The sequence below is a fragment of the Corvus cornix genome, chromosome 7 (assembly GCF_000738735.6).
Source record: "Corvus cornix cornix isolate S_Up_H32 chromosome 7, ASM73873v5, whole genome shotgun sequence".
NCBI classification, from domain to species: domain Eukaryota; kingdom Metazoa; phylum Chordata; class Aves; order Passeriformes; family Corvidae; genus Corvus; species Corvus cornix.
The window spans coordinates 7500525-7525630 of record NC_046337.1 but is presented as its reverse complement, the minus strand read 5'-3'; the positions used below and the strand labels follow the sequence as shown (position 1 = coordinate 7525630).

At 41.7% G+C, this 25106-nt stretch overlaps 1 protein-coding gene across 1 annotated transcript in view; it reads right to left on the bottom strand.

Moving 5' to 3' along the window:
* DPP10 (dipeptidyl peptidase like 10) overlaps window positions 1–19685 on the bottom strand; it is a 453359-nt gene extending 433674 nt beyond the window's left edge. Inside the window, exon 1 of the mRNA XM_039555127.1 lies at window positions 19554–19685. Coding sequence (XP_039411061.1) covers window positions 19554–19613 — 60 coding nt within the window. The 5' untranslated portion in view covers window positions 19614–19685. The remainder of the gene's footprint in view (window positions 1–19553) is intronic.
* Between the last annotated feature and the right edge of the window lie 5421 nt (window positions 19686–25106).

The window sequence follows — 25106 nt, the reverse complement described above, 5'->3', positions numbered from 1 at the left end:
TAATTAAAGACATGAAAGTTGTAATCACTAACGACAACCATCCACAGAGCACCACGGGGGTGGCACTGGTGCCAGCTACCTCTCTTTCCCCAGCAGATCAGCCTGGGACAAAAACATGCAGTTTGGTGACCTGGATGCTAATTCCCCCACAAATTCCTCACAGAGAGCTAATGCATTATTAGCATTTATGCAAACACTGGAGGGAGTTTTGTGCCCACCGTTTCCGCCTGCCTGCGGCTCAGCCTGTCTGTGCCACCTCAGGCATAAGCAGATATTCCAGGGCACAGTTCTGCAGTGTCTGTTGATGCTTTAAACACAGGCACCTCTCTAATTAAAAGCTTTTTAAAGATTATGCATATGTTATTTTTAATCATATTTAGAAATTTGCCTTCAGGTTTACCTCCCTGGACAGCTACTCAGTAGTAACACAGGACTCCCCAGAACATGTCCATTACAGCCATTGCTGCTTCTACACAAATTCTGTTGCCTTTGGAAATCTTTGCTACTTCTGAAATACTCAGGAATATTTCAACCACCTGCATTTCACTGCACTGATACAGTACTTGGCAGGGGAGGGGGTTCCCCCTTTTCCAGAACTGGAAATGTGAATTGTCTTATCACAGAAGGGCAAACTCCAGGTCAATGCACTGGTTGCTCATTTTAAAAATTTTTCTTAGACTTTATTTAACTCTTAATTAACTAATTAATTTGCTGCACACCAAGAATTAGACCAAGACTCTCTAACTGGCATGCAACAGAGGCAACATGTGGCTACACAGGGTTGCAGTGTGATGGGATCAACTGGCTGAAGTCGATACAGCTGGAGCACCAGCAACTCCTCCTGACATAAACCTGCTTTGGCCACCTTGAGTAGCCAGCTGAAGGGAAAACATTAAACTGATTTCATCCAATCCTGAGCCTAATTCCTCACTGGAAGCTGGAAATTATGTCACTTTTAGAAGATGAATTCTAAGGCATTGTTTCTGGCATTTTAAGTCTCCTGTTTCTGATGAAAACTAACCAAAAATACCTTCAGGGCTGCCATGGGATTGATTCTAAAGAAAACATCATTTTCATATCCAAGAAATATCCTCAGTAGGGATCCCATGAGGTGGCTGTGTTTGCACAGACTCTAAGGCAGTAACATGAGTTTCAGAAGTCAGACTCAGATAGTCCCAAGAAGAGAAGGAGAATGTCATTCTATTAACAGTTTACAAAGCACTACGATTTTTATGGTATTTTAAATTTGTTTTATATCTTTAATGTGAAAACTAGCACCCTCACACACAGTACATTAGGTGTTTTATCACCATTTTTGGTCAAATAAACTTTAACTAGGCTGACTTTTTTTTAAAAGGTACTTGACATTTTCCAATCTCCAAAGCGGTTTTTGCCTGCAACCCCTCTGCTCCTCTTCTGGAAAGACCCATAAGCCTTCTGCTGCTCACCTCTTTAATCCTACCAGCTGTAACAAACTAGGGGATGGAAAGAGAATTAATATTTATTTGTTTACTCTTAAAATGTCTTAACATCCCCAGCTGCTTTAAGTTGGGGGTCAGGCTGTGAAGTTTGACTTACAGAACCAGCTTTGATATTTCTTTTAGAACAAAAAGTTTCACTTTTGCAGAACAAAATGCTGAACAGTATGACCCCAAAAACTTACACTTATCCGTTGACCTGGAAGAAAGGTAAGACATAATGTAAGCATAAGTATGAAGAGAAAATCACATGAGATAAAAACAGTTTCTTTTGAGCATAGATTCTAATCTATTCTAATAAGAATAGATTGATAGATAATAAGATATGAGTGGTCTGTAAACTTTAAATTTTTGAAATTTAGCAGTGAGAAGCACATGTGGGATCACTAATGAAATAAATGCTTGTCAGTCTACCCTGAGCTTTTATCTCCTTACAGATTAGGAGACAATATCAAACCTTTCAGCTGCATCATATAAAGTGTTTGAGATTCAAGTCAAATTCTGTTGCATTTAATTTCCATTTACAAGGCTGTATATTCTTTGCCAAAATATTCTTCATTTTTTAGTTGAGGTTTTTTTACCAAGAATTGGTTAAATCATTATTAAATGTGATCTAGAACTATTCTGAAATAGTAACATTTTCTAAAGTCTTCACTTGGTTACCAAAACCAGCTGTTACTGATCATCAACTTTACTCCACAATCTGAATCTTTATCTCATTATTAGCATGGGAAATTTGACCCCAGTTCAACACAAAAAACTTGCAGAAGGCTATGGTTGTGCAAGGCATGAGTCTTTCTACTTAAAGGTCCATTTCTACTTTAGAGAAAAAAAACCCATAAAACTTTCAGTTCTAAAAGTAAGATTAAGTGCAAAACATACAAGTGCTCCAAAAATATTTTTCATTGAAGGTTATCTAAAACTTTTACACTCCATTTAAATATCTTTGAATCTAGACAAGTTGAGTTTGGACCTTCAAGGCCCTCAGATGAGCCAAACCAGCATTTTTTCATTCAAATGTTCCTTGGAACAACACACATGGTAGAACCCAGAGGTACAGTACTTGCTCACATACAGTGTAAAACCTTGCATATTTGTTTTAATTTGTTATGGTTTTTTGGCACATGCCCTGTCAGGAGAAGGCAGCCAGACCACACTCTGTCTCTCGGACTGGTTCATGGTATTAGCTATGCTGTTTCATACCACGGGCAACAACCCTGGTTCTGACAAGGTTTCATCCACAGTGAAGATGGTCTTGCTATAAAATTCTACAGCTCCTGCTAGAAAATGTAAAAAGGCATATCAATTAAGTACTTTTATATTGTTAATTTATAGGGAATCTTATATTGTAACATCTGGGTAAAAACTGTGGAAAGGAAGGAGAAGGAAAAGGCAGGAAGGCAGGAAGGGTCTGTTGCCATATAAGAGGGAACTGTGATAGCAATTTCTACTTTATGAATTCTTGAGCTGAAGGAAGAGTCTTCATTTCTGATATGACCTCTATTTTTCAAGCTCATTTAGCTTTCTAAAAGGCTACATCTAGAATTTGCATTGCAGAAAATGTAAATAACTCAAGACATCAAGGAAACATCTTTTCTGTCTCAAAGAAACATCTGATGAAGCAACTTTATTTTACTCATGAACTGGCAAACCTAATTAAAGGATTCAGGATGTTATAGTGACAGATTTGGACACTAATACATATCTGAGAAACAGGCTGGCTTCAAAATACAACAGAGAAGCTTCTATTTATAAATATTTAACTGAAGCATTGATACAAAAATGAGAAGATCTCCTTCATTTTATTCTCTGAGGAATTTCTTTGGAAAAAACTACTCATTGAAACTAGCAACTTCTAATTCTCACAGATATGGGGGGATTTAATATAAACATTTGTTTTAAAAAAGCTGCTGCAAATTTCCAATTTAGCAACACGACGTGACATTTGAGTCATGGAATCCCAGAATGGTTTGGGTTGGAAGGGACCCTGAAGATATCTCACTCCAAGCTCCCTGCAATGCTCAGTTTCCTCAGAGGTGTCCAGTCCTTCCCAGAGCTTGTGGCTACACCTTCAGCTCTGCCCCATGGCTATCCCAAAATTCATGGTGTCCTTTTCCAGCTGTGTAAGAAACATCCTCAGAAGTCAGGAGTGCATGGAAGGATCCAGCTTTGTCACTCCCAGCTCGCACAAGCACTGCATTTATCATTTCAGCTGCAGATGCAAGTGATAAGTGACCCTTACACCTCTCTCAAAATACCTGTCTCAGGTCCTTTCCCACCCTAGGAGATCTCCAGGGGACACCTCAGCCAGAGGGCAGGTAAATCTCATCAGCTGCTCTTTAAGGGGCTGAAGGCTGTGATGGCTCATGGCAATTACCCCTTCTCCTTAGCCGCCTCTCTATCCACCCGTCCCTCTGGCTGACAGACCTCGCTGCCGCACCAGCACATCTGCAGAACCAAGATCTTCTCTCTTGCCTTGCCTGTGCTGCATTTGCTGCTCCTCCATTTTCATAGCCACACTTAATTATAGAAAGAGCGCCTGATCTTCTTTTAACCAACAAAACCTTCATCCAAATGACTGTTGCAGTATTGTATGTCTGTTAGGTCACTAATTACTAAAATGTTATTGCACCAGAAACCTAAAGTTAGTCTCACAGCAATTAAATAAAATTTAGAAGCTGGCATTAAATTGACATAATCATTGGCAGGCTACTACTAACTGTCCAAGAGCCACCTACTGAAATGGGATTAAGGAGAAGATCAGTGGGAGTTCCTATCATCATACTAAATCACAAAGCCACCCAGCACTTTGTATGTATTTAATGTGCTTGAACATTCAAGGCATCTTCCAGCCATGGCAGAGAGACCATCCAAGCTTGCTCTCCTTGCAGTCATTACCAGCACAATCATATTATTTCAAAACAGTTTTGAAATCAAGTAATAGAGGGTACAAGGCCCTGGTCAGGTGTGATCCCATTCCAGCAGAGAGTCATCACACATCAGGTGGGACAGTGGAACTCTCTGTGTGTTCCCACTCAGATCTGATTAACTGAGTCCACCAGGGTGCAAAGATGTCTCTGTACAGGATGTTCCCATTCCCAGCAAGGCCCTGTGAGGCTGCTGCACCACGGAAAGAGCACCTGCACTGCAGCCCTGCTCCTGAAACCCAAGAAAAACCCAGACATGCTTCCACTTCCCTTGAGAACCTAAACTGCTTCTGAGCATGTGCATAGCGAAACTGTTATTGCTCTGGTTATTGGTAGTTATTTATCAATTACGCTCAGGATCTGCAGCAGATTTCAACAATTACTCTGGTTTTATTATTACATTCCATCCACATTTCATCAGCATGCTGCTACAGCATGCATTATACATGCTGTATATTCCTCCAGCATGTTCAGTGTTCTACGAAGAAATGATGTATCCACGAAGCCCTAGAGTCAGCCTCAAGAAAGTTGTACAATCAAGTTTCCTCAGAAGATCATTTGATGCATGTTGATTGCACTCAACATCACTAGCTTTCATCTCATCTGCAAACTTGGATCATATCTTGCCTTCAGGAAAGAAGGGCAAAAATCTTTGTAAGTGACCACTAAATATAAAGCTACATTATTGAGAAACATAACTCAAACTCCTTCAGCAGAGCCAGACAGATTTCCCAGCTCTGTGGCATTTCTCACTGAGCGACAAGCAAATCAATCAAATGTGGTTGGACAGGGAAGATATTCCTTATTTTTATGTCCCTCCTCTCTTCTTCACACTGCACTGAAGATTACAACTACATCAGTCCATTACTTTGACAATACAAAAGTAATTAAATATTCTTCATAGTAATAATCTTTATTTACAGAATATATTTCCTCCAAATTTTGGATCCTTCTATCTCTTTAGGAAAGGTGACTACAAACACATCCTGTCTGAAAGAAAAAAAAACCCAAAACCCCAAATACAACAGCAGCTATATTCTGCATCTTGTCCAAGAGCCCACAGCTGACTTATAGAGAATTCAAGAGTCACCTACCAAATGACGCTGTCCTCTTAAAAATCAACAGGACTTCTGCCACTTTGTCTTAAAAAGGAAAAAGACTGGTACATTTCCTCCTGAATATTGTATTTCAGCTGTGTATTGAAAAGAGATAGGAACCCTCAAGGTCTCATCACTTCTAACACCAAGCCCTCAGCAGCCTTGTGCAAGATAATTTAAGTTTCCTTTGCCTCATTGTCAGAAGGGAATTAACAGTGCTTAATTGTTCATCATGTGGGCACGTGGCAAGACCGCGACCATTTCTTGATGTGTTTTTTGAAAATGTAAATTGTCACCTATGGAAACTCTTAAGTATCACAGTCTTGACTCAGAAAAACACACGCAAGAAAATGTCTGAAAAGAAGAACTTTTGATTAAATAATGATTGTGGGATTAGATCTGTTATTAAAAAGATAAAACCCATCTATTATCTAGCTTTTGTAGCCAGGGATATTCTCCATAAATCATAATGAATAAAGTAGTCACATAAAATAATACTGAATTCAGAAGGGTTATCAGTGTCATTTTACTATTACCTCTTACTATCTTCATTATCTTAGGAACTTTTTATCATCTTTTCTTTAAGTGTCATTTTGAGAAAACACTGAGAATCAGAAATGAAGTATTTTCAAGTAAGCCCCCTTACTGAAAACAGTTGCAATATTTTATCTCTTTTTCTCCTGTTTTGCTCTGAAAGATTCATCAGCTCAACTCATTACCACTACCTTTTCATCTACATGAGAGTTCTCTACAAGCCGTAGGATGAAAAATACATGGAAATACAATGAAAAATATAATGAAAAATAAAAAGAGAAAAAGTTGCCACAAAGCAAGGTACGATCCCCCAAAACACAAATTATTCCAGACCTTGCAGGCTGCCTCCCATTAGACGGGGGGGATATAATTGACAACTCTGCTGTGATTCATAGTACTTTTAATTTTCTCCTTTTCATAGAATCATGGAATAGTTTGAGTTGTTAGGGACCTTCAGAGGTTATCTAGTCCAACCACCCTGCAATGAGCAGGGACATCTTCAACTAGACCTGGTTGTTCAGGACCCCATCCAGTCTGACCTCCAATGTTTCTAGGGATGAGCCTTCTACCACCTCTCTGAGCAACCTGTTCCAGTGTTTCACCACTGTCATTGTAAAATATATCCTTATATCTAGTTTAAATCTACCCTCTTTTAACTTAAAGCCATTACGCCTTTCCTGATCCCAACAGGCCCAGCTAAAAAAGTCTGTCCCCATCTTTCTCACAAGATGGAAAGCGTTGCCCTTTATGTGTTGCAAGGCTGCTCTAAGGCCTCCCTGGACACTTTACAACATCTTGGCTCCAGCTTGAAAACTCCCAGCCACCTCTGCTGCTGATGGCATCTGGCCACTGGCTGGCAGGCAAGAACTTCGATGCTTCCACAAATACTTTTGGCATAAAATCATATATTCGGCATCTTCAGCCTTAGGGGTAGAGGATGATCAATTCCAGCCTGGATATTTTCTTGGAAACTAAAATTATCAAAGATAATGAAAAGAAAAAAAAAAAATCTGTTTGTGTGGTATGTAGTGAATTGATGCTCTGCAGAACTGAGTTCAGTAACAAAACAAATATCTAGGGAGCAATTTCTTACCCATTAAGATGACTTAAAGTTGATTAATGATGTATACAGTCTTAACATTTCCTTTTACTGAATATTTTCATATTACAATGCCCAGAAATATTTCTGTAAGTATTTAATGGCAAAAATAGATTTGGTCCATCTTATATCAACTCTCATCTGCTATGCTTCACTCTGTGTCAGAGGGAATAGTCATTACTGTTCAAGGATATAGTCTCTATTAGACAGACAGCCAAGAGAACCTACAACTTATATCAAAAAACTGCCCTCCAGTCTTTACATATTTACAATTTGCATTTATCTTTTTAAGCTTTCAATAAGCAATTTCTCTGAGATATTTCCTCTAAGAAGTTTTATTGTTTGTTTACAGTAATTTAGCTACTTTATCAACCACTCACATGATATATTTACTCAGCTACTTCATCTGGAACATGCTTCTTTTTGTGTCTCATAATCTACACTGCACTTTCTGCAGCAGAATTGTAGCTATTGAATAATTTAAACTTTGACATTATGAGACTTTGTCAAACATTCAAAGTACTAATCTGGGGAACTCTTACATTATCACATACTACTCTATACAGCCTATACCTTTAGGTATTCAACATTTTAATTTTAAAAGTTAAACTACAAATGCTGATTGTGGAAGTGTGCATGATCAATGACACAAGTCATCATTCAAAGCTGTTATTAAATAGAAATGAAAATCTGTGTTAAACTGTAATGTTAGTAGTTTCATTTCTATGCTCTAAATGCAGAAGTCATTAAAGACTGATCTTTGTGCTTTCACATACTTTACTCTCTGCTTTCTCTGCAGCAACAATATAGAAGAAATACTGGAAAATAATGAGCACATTGCATCCCTTCTCAAAAAATAATTGACCTAAGCAAGAAGGCAACTTGAGAATTGTCAGTGTTTTAAAAAATACTGAACCATAAAAAATAAAAATCTTCTCAAAACCCACTGTATCAGTTGCAGGCACTTTTCCAAAATCTTGCAGTGCACTTTTTCTGCAGTGTGTGCAGCATTCATCAAACGAGAGTACACAGTATTTTTTTGATTACAATTTGAAAATGAAACATAAAAATCTTGACAATCAGTTATTATTTCTTTTTCATTCAAACTCATTCTTTCTTAGTTCCATGGCATCTAACCCATGCCAGCTTTATTTTGTAGGGCTAGAGTACTCAGAAGGTGACACATGCAGGAAATACATTTAGATATCTTTCTCAACCTGAGAAATAAGTTCTTCAAAATCCTGCAATGATGATTCTTTTTCTTTATCAAAATTCGGTGCTAAATGATTTAGATCTGAAGCTATAAAAATATGTTTCAGGAGGAAAGGGGATAGATAGGTTGAAACATTAAAGCTTTTTCAACTACTTCATGTAAAAATGCAAACCAGTTTAATTACAGAAATCTTCTTAGGTATAGTGACCCAAATTCTCTCTTGGCCCATCTCTCTTGCAGCATCAGGCGAGTTACTTCAGCAAGCAATTTTATACACAACACTCATTCTGAACAGTGCCTGAGACTATAAATGCATTTATTTTATGCAGCTCAATCCAGTACAAAAACGACAGAGCTGTGCTGGGAACACAAAGCCCAGTAGAGAATGAGCCTCTCGCTTCCACGTGTCTGGAGCTCAATCCAAATATAACTTGCCTGTCTCAGGATTGCTACAGTGACCCTGCAGAATTTCAAGCCAACATGTATGGCAAGAAACAACTTCAAAATCAACAACTCTGACACAACGTAATTTTAGTTATAACTCATGAAAAAAATCTCTTTTGCAGCATAACCGCCAACTCAATGTCTTGGTATTCAAGTACTGGATGTGGAAAAGCACAGCTGCCCACCAATAACCAAGGGGCCAATGGTCATCTAAAATTCTTGTTCTTCATTCTTTAAGGGTCCTCAAATTTGAACAGTGCTTAGTGCTAGTTATAATTCTGATGATGCTGGTAAAGTTCTTTGAAACTATAAAATATTGGTAAAGATATCTCAAAAAATAGCTTAGCACAGCCTCAGCTTCTTGATGGGTTTCACACGTAAAGGTGACCTTTCTTGGGATGCAATTAATGTCACCAGAGACTTCTAAATCACTGAGGGGAAAGAGGCATCCAGAGAGTTTGGGAAATGTTTAGAGAAGCACAAATACTATGAAAAAGGAAAACCACCAATCTTTGCTTAATGATGTTATGGATTTGTTTGCTGAGCATTTGTTTGCCCTCTGCAAATATTTGCATAATCAAGTTTCAGAAACATTAATGTTCCCAGAAAACACATTACAGCTGTTGAATTATAAAACTGAGATTTTTCAAACTCCAGACTAAATCTATACAAAAAATATGTACTCGTGGTTGTCAGTTGAGGTTTTACTGTAGGCAAATGTAGGGAATTCACAGCTTAAAAATGATCACTAGGAAAGAGAGCCATAGGTTGTATATATTGGGTCTTTAAAGAGACAAATCCTTGGTTGTATTGACTCCCAGCAGTCAGATAATATTGCGTGAAAAATTATTTGAAAAGGTTTCTAGTATCATCACAGTCCTGTCACCTCAGAAAGCAAAAATCATCCTAAGCCTTAGAGGTGCTCACCTGAGTAAGTTATATATGATGTGCCATCAACAGATGTGTCTCCTGAGGCCATCAGAGTGGCTCTGAGATTAACTTTTCTCTCTCTTCTCCTTCTTTTTCAGTCGTTTTCTGCCATCCATTTTCTTTCTGCTTAGTTTCCCCACAAAATTACTGCTGTCCCAGAGCAACACAGGCATGAAGGCAGAGCCAGCTCCCTGCAGGCTGCCCAATGACTGGCACCATCTCTTTTTATGCCACGGTGGTGCACTTGCTCATGATTGCCCAGGCAAACAACCCACAAGGACTCAAACCCACAAGAAAACAGAAAGCCACAAAGGAAAAGCGAGTGAGAGGCCTCAGCTCCCCTCACCACAGTGCTGAGGTCACCCTGACCTTCAGGCAGCTGGGTCAGCCTGCTAAGTCATGGAAAGCTTCCTTCCACCTCCTAAGAGAAACAGTTAACTGAAAAAGCCAGCTTTAATGCCATGGAAAAGCTCATCAGAAACAGTTGCAGAATCTCTGCCTGGATGAACAGTTACCGCCAGAGGTAACAGAAGGTGTGAGTCTACACCAAACTCCAATTTCCAGTTTTCAGCTCCAGCAATAAAGCATTGTGTCCTGTACGAAAAAAAAAAATCCACTAAGAAATTACTGATATGCAAAATTACAACAAGAAAACCTTTAGTCAATCATTTCAGCACTGCTAGAATGGTTTTTTGGGTTTGGATTAGCAGAAGAGTTGGGGAAAGGATCCTTACAAGCAGGAGGAAGCTAATACATCCTCAATAATAAGAAGAAAATGCAGAAGCATGGCAATTTCCTTCCAACCTCTCAGAGGAGCAAGGTTAGGACAGAGATTGAATAAACACACTGTTGTGCTTCTCAGTGCGACACACACACACGCTGGATTTGCTTGTACAGGTAAAATGGGAGTGATGGGAAAGCTCAAAAGCTGGGAGGGGTTGATTCCTTTCAGCACTCAGGAGCTGCGCTGAGCATCTCAGAACATGTTCAAGCTTACTTATACTGACAATGGGCAAACAGGTTAAGAGGAAAAGGACAAGTCTCCTCCCTTCCCAAGATTTATCCAAAAAGCCAAAATAAGCCCTAAGTCTTCCTGGTGTGCAGTGGGACCAGCCTTACTCCAGGTTTTAGGATGCCAGGCTGTGTGTTCACAAAGCACCAGGTCTTGTGCCTGCTCCCCTCCTCTAACCAGTAAGAAGAAATACAGGAAAACAGAGGCAGGTTTTGGCTCTCAGTTATCAGGCACAAGGAATTATAAAAGCTATTTTTTAACATGATGGTCATGTCTGCAGGTCATCTCTGCAGCAAATATGAGCAGGAACGTTTGTGGCATTAATCCCACACTGGCAGACTGATGTGGCTTTCAAGCTGAGTAAGGGTTTAATGCTCTGAAGGGAAGGGGAAAAAAAGATTTCTTTTAGATAAATTGCTTAATTGGAAAGTCAGGAACTCTCCTGCCTAAGCAATTGATTTTACAAAAGAAAAAAAAGTTTATTTCAAAATGTAAGCCTGCTACTCATCTATAATACCCAGGGAAAAACGAAGCCAAGGGATAGACTCTTGTCTTTACAGTGCTGAAACCACTATTTTAAAAACATTAATAAGGCTAATAAATATTCCAATAAATATTCTTCATTCCTTGACTGTTGTAGTGAAGAGTAAACCCAGAGACAGAAATACCGTTTCAGATCTCTGACAGATCGTTTACCTGGGCGGCAGGGGCTGAGGAAATGGGATCCCCAGAGGGACACTCAGCCCTCACCACTGGCATCAAGAGATCAGCTCCCCTTAAGCTTAATGGACTTTGGTGCATTGACTTGCACAGTGCTGCAGATCTTGGGGAAAGCTCCAGCACCATCCCCCGCCCTGGAAAAACTCCTCCACCTTCTGCAGGAGCATGAACAGAGCATTTACAGCCACCAGTGAGACCACCAGGCACCAGCATCTGCCCCAGCTTCCTCCCTCCCTCCTCCTGTGAAGAACCTTCAGCAGGTCCCGGTTTTGTCAGCACAGAAAACGTTTGCATCTCACTTATCCACGGGGTGTGAAACTCTCTCCCTCTGCACCTACAGAGGTGCCCCTCCAAGGAACAGCTGCAGAACACGCTGCCAGCCAGGGACTTCCCCTGGGCAAAGCACCACTGGTGAAAAGGACATTTAGGATGGGATCAGGCACGGTGCTTGCCTGGCAGCAGGAGGAACACAACTGCCCCCTTAAAGAACAGCCACCTTTGAAGACAGAGTTCATCTTTTTAATGATATAAACCTAAAAGCAAGTTTGATACTAAGCACTAGCATGTTGCGATTTTCTCAAACTGCAGGAAAATAAAACAACCTAAGTGTTACCCTTTAACATAATAGCATCAATTTTTCTGTGCTTAGTTACTTGCTAAGCACCCCTGATGTTTACTACTGTAAATTACAGAAGCTCACCCACTTTTGCTACACAAATACCATTAATTTTGATTTCACCACCATTGTGCTGACATGACAATTTTTAGAAATCCTTGTGCAGAAATGTCACTGAATGGCTATATGTGACATCTGTTATTTACAGAAGTAACTCAGGTTATACAAGAAGTAATAGGTTCATTATTACTAGTGAAATATTCATTTTCTATGAGCTACATCAATTAAAACATTACAGAAGAATTTTAAAACAATTTACAGGTTTTTTTAAAATAATTTAACATGTGTGCTGTTACTGTTTCTCAGAGTGATAAACTATTATTGCAGAGGTAGCTAGATTTGGACAAAGATTACCAAAATACTATCCTTGTATGCTCCCCCAAACCTTTTTGAAAAGGGGAAACACTTGCATAATTATTATCATAACTTTCAAAAAAAACTCCTGGTTTCGGCTTTCTTTTGTTACTTTTTCTATGTTACTACACAAAACAGTGGACTTAATTATAACTAACCCTGTGTATATATTTTTTTGTTTTTCCCCATATTGCCTAACTCTTCCAGATCTATACATATTTATATATACATATGGGGGTTTTCCCCAGCATGAAGCCTGCAGACACTGTGCTCCCTTGCTTCTAAGGCTTCCACACTGAGATAACTTTGCAAACCTCATCTCTGTCACTTTTCCAAAAAAGTACATTGTCTCTGTCTCTTGGTTTCTCCTTAGGCTGTGACTTTCTGCAACAACTTCTGTGTGACAGGTTAGATCTAGCAACGTAATCTAATCCAACAGCCAATATTCAAAGGAACAACTTCTTAGCTGGAGCTAAAATACAATACCCCACTCTGATTTTTCTTGACTTGCCAGCTGCCGTTAGCAGCCAGTCGCGCTCAGATTCCGTCTCCCTGAGACTCCCTTGTCTCTGCCTTCTCCCGCCAAGCTGCTGCCGCTGCCTCAAGGTGTCCTTCAGATATCATCTCTATTTCCTTCTCAACTTTCTGCAAAACTTCCCCAGGGCTCACCCTCCACATCCTTTTCCCTTGGCAAGGTCACACACAAACTCAAGCTGAACAGCCGTCTCCATCTCTGCAGTTCCACTCGCCTCCTTTTCAAATTCTAACTTTGGATTATTTTTCTGGTGTATCCTCAGGGAAGAGGTCAGCAGCTCAAGGCCAGGATAAGTATCACTAAGCTTTAAACATCTTTGGATGTTATCCTGCTTCCCTGGAGGCCCCAGCATCCTCCCTCCCTCTGGCACTCCTGATGTGGGGATGAGACCCACAGCATACACCCACCACTCAGCTTGGGCACTGGAGCTCCCTTTGCCATCAGCACTGAGAAATTAGCATTTTAAAGCATAATTCACTCAAACTATTTCACTGGTTAAATTTAAAATGAAATAAATCACTCTCTCATCTGCAGCAGTTGCATTAGCTTCCCAGCTCAGCACTGTGGAGAGTCTTTAATTAAGCTGATGACTCTGATTCTAGGTGTTCCTTCCCTCGGGTCCCTTGGGTTGGCGTATATTGCTGTGAATCACTCTTAGCTCCATTCACAGTGTAACAAACCTGCCTGTCTCATTCTCTCTCTGAAACAAAAAGCCCCCAAGGCATTCTGCCACATCAGGTGCCTCATTTTTAACAATCATAGAAGTTAATTTTGCTTTGCTTCCGGCCCATGCTGCCAGTAACATTGGGTGTTGTCAGCACGTGAGAAGTCAAAGTCAGTGATCCAAAAACCTGTCAAATGATTAACACAGTGCAGTCACAAACCTGGATGCTGCATAACTTAACATTAATAATTCAATTTGAGGACCTCAGATAAAAATCTTTAAACAAGAAAGATCCTAAGCAAATTGCAAAACAATGCTCAGGTCTTACACTGCATGCCAGTCTTACCATGCTAAGTTTAAGAATGAAATACTGAACAAAGTAAGCACAAAATTTTCTTAACACATGGTTAGTAAAACAGTTTTGGATTAAAGAATGAGAAAGATTAAATTCCTCATGATGTGGTATCCATTCAGGAAAGTGTTACATAACACTCACAGACCCAAAGTGGCTTCAAAGAGAATCAAACAATGCCCTATTTCTTAAAGTAATGATGGGCAGTAGGAAAATTTTTGTATTATTATAATCCAGGAAAGTACTAACACATTATTAATTATAATTCATCACCACGTTCATGTATCTTTGTTTTATTAGTTTTAAAGTGACTGCCTTCTAAATTCCTATGATCAGGATTACATTGAAAGCCATTAATTATCTATGTATTAGAACACATGGGGTATGGCTATATATTATATATCTCAAGTCTATACCACAGAATCAGTATATATTCATGCATACAGGAGTACTTGCACTTTTTGCCAATTGCTTTTAAATTTTATGAAAAGAGCAGGGAATTAAGAGTGGAAAGTTTTGAAAGCATATTAAAATTTGTACAGGCAAGGAAGTGCCAGCAAACACACTCCATCAGCTGGCAATGGGACTGAGTTCCCCTGCAAGGAGAGACCCCAACCACTTCCATCTTGGCTGTGGAATGCTGGGCAATTGCTGCTGGGACACACTGGGCCTGAGCACCAGACTTGTGGAGACACTGTGCTGCTCCTTACAGCATCAGCTTGGGATTTGACAGCTCTTTCCCCTTCTCTCTCTCTTTTAGTTTTTAACTAGTACTAGTTAACTAATCTTGATGTTACCTTTGACATGGAGCAATTATTTTTTCACAGACTGGAAGGGGGAAATATGAGCATTTCAAATGGGTTTTTTTCCTCTTTCCTGCCTCTTCTTATGATGCAGGAAGGACTGTTTTTAAGAAGAAAAGAGCTTGGTTATTCTCTGTTAATACAGATGTTGGGAAGGAGACTGAAAAAATATGGAAAAGTAATACATGGAAATGGGAAGATTTACAAACTGTGAATTGGTCTCCAAATTTCCACCTAGAGACCTCTAGTTTGTCTTCCCCACACATATGTATGAGTCATCATGCATGTTGTTTTGGTCTACAAAATACAAATAAATAACACCAGCAATCCTACTCAACACAAATATGATCAAAACCAGTTTGCCAGAACGAAAGAAAAGCGAGTGCAGATGATGAGGATGCCTAAAAATGCATTCAGGCAACAACACTTAACACATTTCTATCATGCTCCAAGCCAGTCTCTTTAATGACTGCTATGATCTATAATTTTTTGAGTCCCCTAACAGGTCACTGTGCACCTCCAGACAGAGTCTCAAGAATAGAATAAACACAAGAGTGTTGTACATTTGCTCAGTGTTTTGGAAAATAGAAATATTTACTTTGTTCCAAGCATGCATTTTGAGCTGGCCACATCCAGCAGTGTGACAGTGAGCTGTGTCCCCATGGCCAGTCCCCTCCTGCCACCACAGCCACCACCACACTGCACGTCCTTGGAGCTGCAGCTCCTCACACAGAGGCAAACGTGTTGGTACACGGCACAGCACTGCTCGAATTCTGTACTGCCTTAAACAAAACACCATGCAAACTTATTCTTTCTAAATGTACCACATATTTGGGGGTTTTTTTTGCATTATTATGCTGCCATAGACTGTGTTCCTACCAATGACACAGCCCTGTAACACTTGTGCCCTTCACTGTGTATTATCCTGGCTAGTTCATAATTGAACATTCACTGAGATTATCTGTAGTGACTTGCTTTTGGTGTAATGGATTTCAGAAATGCTGCTCTCATTTTAAGGATTTATTCCCTAAACAGCTGGTAGACTGCAGTGATTCTCCTATCTGCACAAGGCCTGGTGTGCACACATCCTGCGGGCATGCAAAGGTCCAGCTACCTGAAGTTTCAACCCAAAAAGTGTGACCAAGCAGCCTTTATGACCATATGACCAGGAACAGCTACATATGAGTGTCTCTCTCTCTCTCTCTGTAGGAGGAGGTGTGTTTGCAGTTTGCAGGAGTGGGCAGATGTTTCCTACTAAGACACAGGTTTGGTTTAAAAAAAATTAGTTGCTGTAAACACATAGAAGTCCAAAGGGAACACTACAAACCCCTTTAAAGTCTGTGCTCCGCAACCTAATTGTAAATAAGAAAACTATTAGTACACCACTACTCATCACTTAGCAGGTGCTAAAACACTACTACAATAAACCTGAAATGTAAAAATTGCTGATACAGTCCCTGGACACTGATGAAACTTGCTGCAGAGTTTTTGCTTAGGACATATCTGCACTTTCCTTTTATAGTTTACAATCTAAGAGCTAATGAATAAATAAAAGTGAAAGGAAGGCAGGAAAGAAAGAAGAGTAAAAGGTTATAACATACATATTATATTACACAGTAATTATGTGCTTCTGAAATGCCAATTAGTAACTCATTCCATGATCCAGCTCACAGTCAGATCGATATTAGGTTGATAACAGCAGAGAGTCGTGATCTGGCAGAGAATATTTTATTATTAAAGAATGTAGAAAGCCACAGAAATATTAGCTTAACTCCACTTTTTTTTTTTTTTTATAAGAGCAAATTGTAGTCATGACTGTGTTAAGAGCAAGACATAAACTCTTCTATTCCACAGCCCCTGTAAATTCAGCACAACTGTTTCGTTTGAAGACAAATGTTTGGTTTGTTTTCGTAGCCAGCCAAGATGATTATTATTTTCTATTTTTTGGATTGTGGGTTTCTTTTTTTTTCTTTCTTTCCTCCAAGCAAGGCACACAATGTTTTAACAGAATTTTTCTCTGTCAGAAGAAAAACAATGTTAAAAAATTATTTGGACATCAGCACAACATGGATGTGCACAAAACTCAGTGATTCTCCTGTAAGAGCTAATTTACTTGCTGTGTTGACAAGATGAGCCAAAAATGTGAAGAATGAAACCAATTTCATAGCCATGGGGGGATGCTGGAGTCAAGGGTGTAATGATACAGAAATGAGGCAAGTATTTGGCATTCTCAGCTAGACCCTAAAAGTTTTTATTACACATCTCAGAGTGAAAGATCGTTGTTCACAGTAGTGTCAGCAAGGTGGTAAGGTTTGCAATCGTCTCAAAATAAGCTGTAAAAAGTCTTAGAGACAAAAGGCTTTTTTAGGAGATTTTAATTTTATCCAACGGGTTTGGTATCTTTAGGCTTTTTTTCTTGCCTGATATTCCTTTTTCCTCTGTCAATTGTTTCTCTGTCACTAAACCTGCTTTGGATGCAGTGCACTCAGTTCACGGACACAAAAAGTTGTACACACCCCTCAACAAAGAAGGATGTGAGAAAGGGGCCGGGGTGTCCCTCCATTCAGGCACCAGCCCTCCTGCAGCCCCAGGGTGATTCAGAGAGGGAATTGACATGGATAAAGTTTGCAGGATTCAATTTAGTGGACATGTGGATCATTCTACTTCTTGTTCTGTGAATTCAGAAGTTTATGCTGTGTTACAGAGCAGAGAGTGGCTGATCCAAAAACCACTGAGAAGTAACATTACATGGATCATTGCACACAGGAGCCAAGATGCCACAGGTTCATGTGTTGGGGAGAAACATAAAAGGAATAAGAAGGGGTTTTAAAGATCTCATTCCAATAGGTGTGAAGTTCTTCTGTAACCTTTTTTCTTGAATATTCATAACTGCTAGAACTGTTTCTTGGGAAGTTATGCTTAAAATACAATTTATATTTGTCTGGTCACTAATGAAGTATTTTCAAAGTAATTTCCAATGCAAGGTCCCCATTACCATAGGGAAGTTACTGCTTTTCTACAGCCATAAATACTTTCTCATGGAGTACCCATTGGCTCAGCACTGAAGCACTTAAAACTATTTATAAAGCACATTTTACACCTGACACATAGAATTAAGAGCAGAAAAATGAGACAGTTTTCTAATGCCATCAGTATTACTGTGTTGGTTGTAAAATGGACTCATGTCTAGAAGGCTCTGATTCATGTTCTCTCTTTTTGAAGACTATTGACTCCTCTGGCTCTTTTTCTTTTTTTTTTTAATGGCATATTGATATTGGTGGTTGCTGTTGTTTTGGCTTAGAAGTCCAGTCAAATGAATTTAATAAATGTTTCTGTCAGTGAAAAATTAGCATTGGCTGTTCCAAACATAACAGGGAATACTTCCCAGAGCAAGTACCACACTGCTCTCCGTTCTCTAGTACTTTCAGAGATAGACCTAGACAGGATGAAACGGTTTTAAGCAATTTAAGATTATATTTGCTGACTCTTTGAAGTAGGCCAGGGCAATTGTAATTCATCACTTCCCATGACCTTTCCCATATGAGCATAAACTAACAGGTTGCTCTGTGGTGTGATGGACACAGTTATCCCTTACACAAGTGGACATTAGAGCCACAGGTAACCCCCCGCCCCATCCCCAAGCCTGCAGACATTCTGCATTACTGATCATACACTGCACAGCCTAACACAGCCTATATAAAAATGACAGTGCAAATCGAAGATTTATACCTTTAATCCCCTCCTGCCTCAGCTGTAAGTCATGATTTTTATTCCCAGCACTAATGGGATAAAGCCCAACTGAGAATTTTCTAACGTTGATGTGAAGTTCAGCTGCTCCTTCTGAGAAGACAAACCCCAGACCCCCCAACTTTGCAGCGCACGGAGTGAAGCCCCAGCAGGTTTCCTCCCCCCACACAGACCTGAGCACAGCCTGGCACCCACTGCCCTGAAGCACCAACACCAAGGCACTGAAGTGAGATCTTCAGGCTTCCACATCATTCTATGAAACGAAATAGCTGGTATAAAATTTCTCGATGTTGTTTTTTCAGGACTAAGAATCACTAATCAAATATTGTCACTGACTGCGTTTTTATTTTATTTCAGGGGAAAAAAGAAAACCACCTTATTTCTGCAGAGATACTTCCTACTGAATACCAATCTGGTCAGGGATTTCACCTTATCACTCTAGAGTGCAGTAACTCGGCTAGAAAGTAGTTTTCAATCAATTCAAAGGCAGGATGGTGTCAGAGGTTGAGCAAGAAGGCAGTCGAGGAAGCGCCCTCTGTTCCCTCGGCTCTTCCCCCCGCACCATCACCCTCGCTGCCCAGCCACAGCACCCACACAACTCCCACACGTGAGGACACCGCCACAGCCGCTTCGTCCCGTCCCGCATCGTTCCGACCACACAATGCCAAAATCACGTCTCACAAGTCGATTTCACACCGCATCCGTCAAGCAGAGCCCTCGTCGTGCCGGTACTGCGGAGCAGTGCTTCGGGGACACCGGCAGCTCCGTGCCGAGCCGCCGCCTCCTCGGGGCGAACTTTGGGCACGGACCCGCGCAGGGCTCGCTCGGAAGGTGCCGCTGCCCGGGACGGGACGCGCCGCGCCCGGCGGGACCCGCGGCCGGAGCTGTCCCTCGCCTCGCCCGCCCGGCCCGGCCCGGCAGCGAGAGGGCTCGGGGCGGCCGGGGAGCGCCGCTGCCGCCCGCCCTACCTTGACGCCCCGGGACGAGTGGCAATGGACATGGTGGGACACGGTCGCCGTCTGGTTCATGTTGCCGGCGGCGCCGGGCGGGCACGGGACGCCCGCGGGTCCCTCCCGGCGCCTCCGAGCGGCCGGGGGGCTCCGGCTGCGGCTGCGGCTCCGGCTGCGCTGCTCCGCACCCCGGGGCGCCGCGGCAGCTCCGCCCGGCGGGGCCGCCCGCCCGCTCCGCTCCGCCCCGCCCGGCACCGGCACCGCCCCGCCCGGCTCCGGACCGGCGCCGAGCCGGCTCCGAGCGGAGCCGCGGGCGGGGGAGCCCAGCCGGTCGCGCCGCGCTCGCCCCCGGGGCCGGGAAGCTGAACGAGATCAGCCCCGCTCTGTGAAAGGCGAGCCCCTCAGTACTCTCAGCCGAAATGAGCAAGACTGCAGCAGAAAGTTTATGCTGGCTGCTTTTTCCTTCGCGCTCCACGGAGTTTTTCTCCTTTTTCCCTCCTGCCGCCTCTTCCCTCGGTTCTAAAGCGACTCCAGCCCGCTGCGGTACCGGGGTACGGGCGTGCTTATGTAACACAGGTACGAGGCACAAGCACCGGCCTCACGTCCCCCGCCAGCGCACACGGGGTTTCTGAAATCAACGCGCTTTGTTAAGTTCTAAGCCAGCTCCACGCTTCCTTGTGGAGCAGAAGAAATGCATCTCTAATTAGACTTTCACCCAAATAACTTTCAGTGGGGTTGGTTGTGGCACAGACTAAGAATCTGTATCCTCCAGACTCTTGAGCAGCACTTGCCAGAAACATACAAATTCTCTTTCTGCGGGTCCAGCCCAGAGCTGGTGCCAAAGTCAGAATTTGGGGATGGAAGCTGGTAAACTCTGTGAGCAGATTGTGACACCTCAGGCTGGTAATGAACAAGCAGTATTTTGTATATACATAGTATCCTTAAATGACTCGTGCTTTAGAGAAACCGCCCAGTAAAACAAGACACAGTGTGCCGCACACCAAGGCATTTCTGGGGTGTCTTTGAGGGGTGCATGAAACTGCAGCCAGGACAGGTAAAGCTGGTTCAAGAAGAAGCAAAGAAAAAGGACAGACTACAGCCAGAGGCCATGGCACAAGTCTCCTAAAGAAACTGCTGATTTGGAATCTCTCGTGGCATGAGATTCCAACTTCAGGCATCTCTGAAGCATCTGTTCTTTCAAGAGGGAAGCTGTTGAGCACTATTTGCTACCGTATCAAAAGTTATACTCCCAGTGCAGGAAGTTATTGCTCAAAAATAAAATTACTTTTAAAAACTCAGGCCCCAGGTTGAGCTTGTTTTATGGTTCTGTCTCCTTTTCCTCCCTACTCCCACCCCCTCTTCTTTTTTTAAGCAATTTGAAGAAGCCCTACAGAGCACGTGTCCAAAAAGTAGCAATGCAAGAAAACAAAAGTTTTGCTAAAGACTTAAGGCTGTGCTTTGCTACTCAAAGGTCCATCCCACTCTGCATAGGAGAAGGCTGAGGACTTGCTGTGGTCACAGCTCAAAACATCCTTCCAGGGGCCTATGGGGACCCTCAGCTGTGCTTGTAAATCTCATCGTGACTTGAGACATCTGCCAGAACTCCTTTAAATGGGGTTCATTTTCAGAAGATTTTAATTTCCTGGCAGAAAATCTGCTTTAAATCATCTCACACACAATATTCCAAAGTCAAATTTCATTTTGCACATCTTAACTCGGACACAAAGGCAGGTGCTGCTGGAGACGGCGATGGTGAGGAAAGCACTGATCTGCTCGGTCTGCAGAAATCTGCTGAGGCAGCCTCGTATGGGAAACCAGCCCTGGGTACAAACATCCCCCCCAGAGAGGGGAGAGCTGTCACTGTTTACTCCAGTGATACTGAGAAAAATTTCATTTCCAAAGGAAGCCAAATGTAAAGTAAAGGCACAGCAAGAGGGTCCCTCCTGGCCCAGACTTGATCATCTCCAGGCACCACAAGCGAGGCATCCGGGCTGGCCTCTAGCCTGCAGGACTGCTCACATTAGCCTCCTTCACCTTAGCAGATTTATTGGATTTTGAGCAATAAAAACCACATTTAGCAAGCATATCAAGGGCTCAGCAGTGCTCTTTCACCTCCCTCTATCATATGCAGACAGGAATGAAACTTAATGGATATAGATGGGAAAAAAAACCATCCTCACATAAAAATGAGACATGATTCAACTCAAAGGTGAGTGTTGAGGAGGAGGGAATGAGTAAATGGCTGTTTGGGGAAAGGGCTAACAGGCTAAATTTCACCATACTCTGCCCAAATATTTGTCCTGAAAAGAAAATGTTGACTTCAAGTTATTGTCACCAGGAGCTCAAGCAAGTAGAGGTAACCTGGAAAATTCAAAGACATTCTTCTTCATCTTGAAATATACTTCTGTTTAACAATCTCACATGGGAACTACTTTAAGACAAAAGAATGAGCTCAAGACATTTTTAGTTGGACTAAGTATCTGTGGGTTTTTGTAAGCTCCTATGAGAACTTTATGTAAAGTTGTCATGCTTGATTTTATGCTTCACAGTGGCTGACCTTCCATGCAAGCCCCAAATCCAGCTTTAAGCTAAAAGAGAAATCTCTTCCTTATAATAACAAGGAAAAAGCGACTTAGGTTAAAAAGTTGCCAAAGACAGAGATAAGATCAATAATTTGCTGGCATTGTTTTTAAATGAACTTCTACAAATTTTGAGATATCTGTTCCTAGAAAGTACAAAGTTTGCTGATTAACCTCCTGCTCTCGCAAGGTAGAACCTAATTAGAGGATGAACCTAACAAGGGCTGGAGCTGTAAAATCTCTGTAAGTGCATGGTTTGTCATTATAAAATATCCCAGAAACAAGGTAGATCAATAGAGTGGGATTCCACAAAATGCCTGCTGAAATCCTCCCAAGCACCACTCTGCTGCTTGCTTCTCCAGTAACGTCATTCCCTGCCATCCCTCCTGTTCCCTGACGTGGCTGTTAATCCTCCATAGGTGTAATCTTCTTTGGGAACTGGCTGCTTAGCAAAATGCAGTTCACCCTGGGTGTTGACTGCTAATGTGAGCATCCACCTTAGCCCTGCAAGGAGGTTCTCAAATGTTTCAGTGCCTTTAGGGTGCAATTAAATAACTGAGTGATTACCGAAATATGCTGGAGAATATTAAAGCTGGGAGCAGATGCCTCTGTTACACACTGCAATAGAGCAGGTGGTACTTGTCCATGTTGGAGCAGCCCCTCAGTGCACTGAACGAACCTCCTTCCTGAAATGTTTAAAATGACTAAGAAATCAGCGTGATCAGCCAGGAGAATTGATTAAGCTATCCAGGAAGTCCGAGAGAAAAGAAAATCCCTGCCTGTGACAGAAAAGCCTGCCTGTCCCACTGTCCAAGTGCAGTGAGTGGCTGTGGGCAGCAGAACTGCTGCTGGAGGCAGCACTTCCCAGAGGCTCCTGATCACTATTCAAGTCCTGCAGTAACCTGCTCTTAGAAACTCCCAATACAGTTCCCCAGCCACACATTTTCCTGCCTCTTATTTTCTAAGCCTTATGTTCAAAAGAAAAAGCAAACACAACCCTTTCTTCTTTTTTTTTTGTCACATTACATGAAATGTATGATGACCCTCCTGAGAAATAAAAAATTAAAGTGTATATTGGTAATTATAGATACCTCATGACAACGTGTTTTTCTACAGCTATAGAAAAATATTTTCTCTCTTTTCTGTTTTACGCAAGTACATAAAATTTACTCTTACTGCTGCTCCACATACCAAGGGCCTAATTCTGTGCTCGCACATGTTGGCAGCTATTGACACGAGTGAACTCAATTTCTGATTCACACCAGTTCATAATCAGATTACAGACTTCTCTGTTTATGGATGAAGAAGTTTTAATACCACGAGGGAGCCTGACTTGGGATTACTGCGAGGCTGCCAGCTCCCCCAGAATTATTAACCACCAGAAGCTATGCTGTGTGTCAGTGCTGGGACTGTGTGAAACAGAACAGGGCAGAGCCTGCCTCCACTCAGCTTCCTAAAAATCCTCTACCCCCAGCAGCTCTCAAGGGAAAGGCCAACAGCTATCATATGCTGTTGGTCATGGCCAGCAAGCTCACACACAGCTCAAAGTATCCCAGGAAAAGCTGTTCCAGGAGGATGGCACTGTGGCCATGCACACACACACACGTATGCACACAGTCCCACATGCCCTGCAACCTTCGATCTGGCTGCAGCTGTTGAAGGGAATATGAAGGGAAATTCCCTCAAGTAAAGCACAACTTCAGCAGACTCAGTAAATCAGTGGGATGCCAGGCTTCAGCCTGGCTGCAGTGCCAGGAGCTGTTGTTGCTGTGTTAACCCACAGTGTTTGGTTACTGCAGTGAAGGATTTCTCCGAGTGGACACCTCTCCCACTGGGAAAGCACCGTGTTATGCCTGCCAGGTGTTGTCATATTAACTGTGTGTATGTCCACTCCTTTTAGCACTCCAAAATTCCCTCACAGCTTACTGTCTTCAGGTTTTGCAGGACGATTTCCAACCAGCTCAGCGTGGTTCAGTAATGGAAATTTTGAACAAAACCAAGGAGAATCCACTCTGTTGCTGAAAGAAATCTTCAAGACTTATAATATCTAGTCCAATATATGGAACTGATGAAGAAGCAAATATAGATCTTCCTCTTTTATACAGGCTAATATCCACTGAAGCAGAAGGGTACATTTTTATGATTAATTTCTGTTCTTTTTCACTACATTTACTTCAATAGAAAATATTTAGATTAAGTATTTGTAACTCTTTTTAGAAACAAATGGTGTACTAAAAAATTCTGGTGCATAAAGGAGTCATTGGTGGACAATGATTCCTTCACTTAATTTTCTGTAAAGGTGAAGGTGAATGGTATTGACTTACAGCCAGAAGATGAAAGAAAAATCTTCCTTGTTACAATAATAATGAATTATTTCAACTAGGTTTTGCCTGCAAACATGGGATATCATGAAAATAGATTCAGTGATGTCTACGTATCATTAATTCAGTGCAGGGAGTATGTTGTGAGAAGAGATGGAAAAAACGGCCTGCGTACAACTGCCTTGTTACCAGGGAAGAGAAGCAAGTGGTTTTTGAGATACAAAACTGCAAGCAGAGGCAAGAGAAAATGGTCTGTGCCTGAAAGAACTGAATGTGTCACCCACAAGACCTGCACAAGCAGCACTTCACAGGGCACCTCTTAGCAGTGGGCTGCTGAATGAATTCTGATGAACCACAGGCAGTGCCACAAGCAAAGAGTATCATCTTCAGGATCCCTCCAGTGTGTCCTGTGCGTGCCTGTTAGCAGACCCAAACAGGGAATGAGGAAAGAGTAACCTTGTGTATTTTTCATTTTCAAGTGAGGCTTCAGAGGAATAGACAATACTATCCAAGAAAACAAAACAAAATTAAGCAGAAAACCGACATACATGGCCACCAAACTATATTAATTTTCTTTAGCACACTGTGTATTGACAGATACACATACTTCACAAGTGAGGAACTTCAGGAAAAAAGAACAAATCCTTTTTCTTTGGTCTCAGATGAATTCC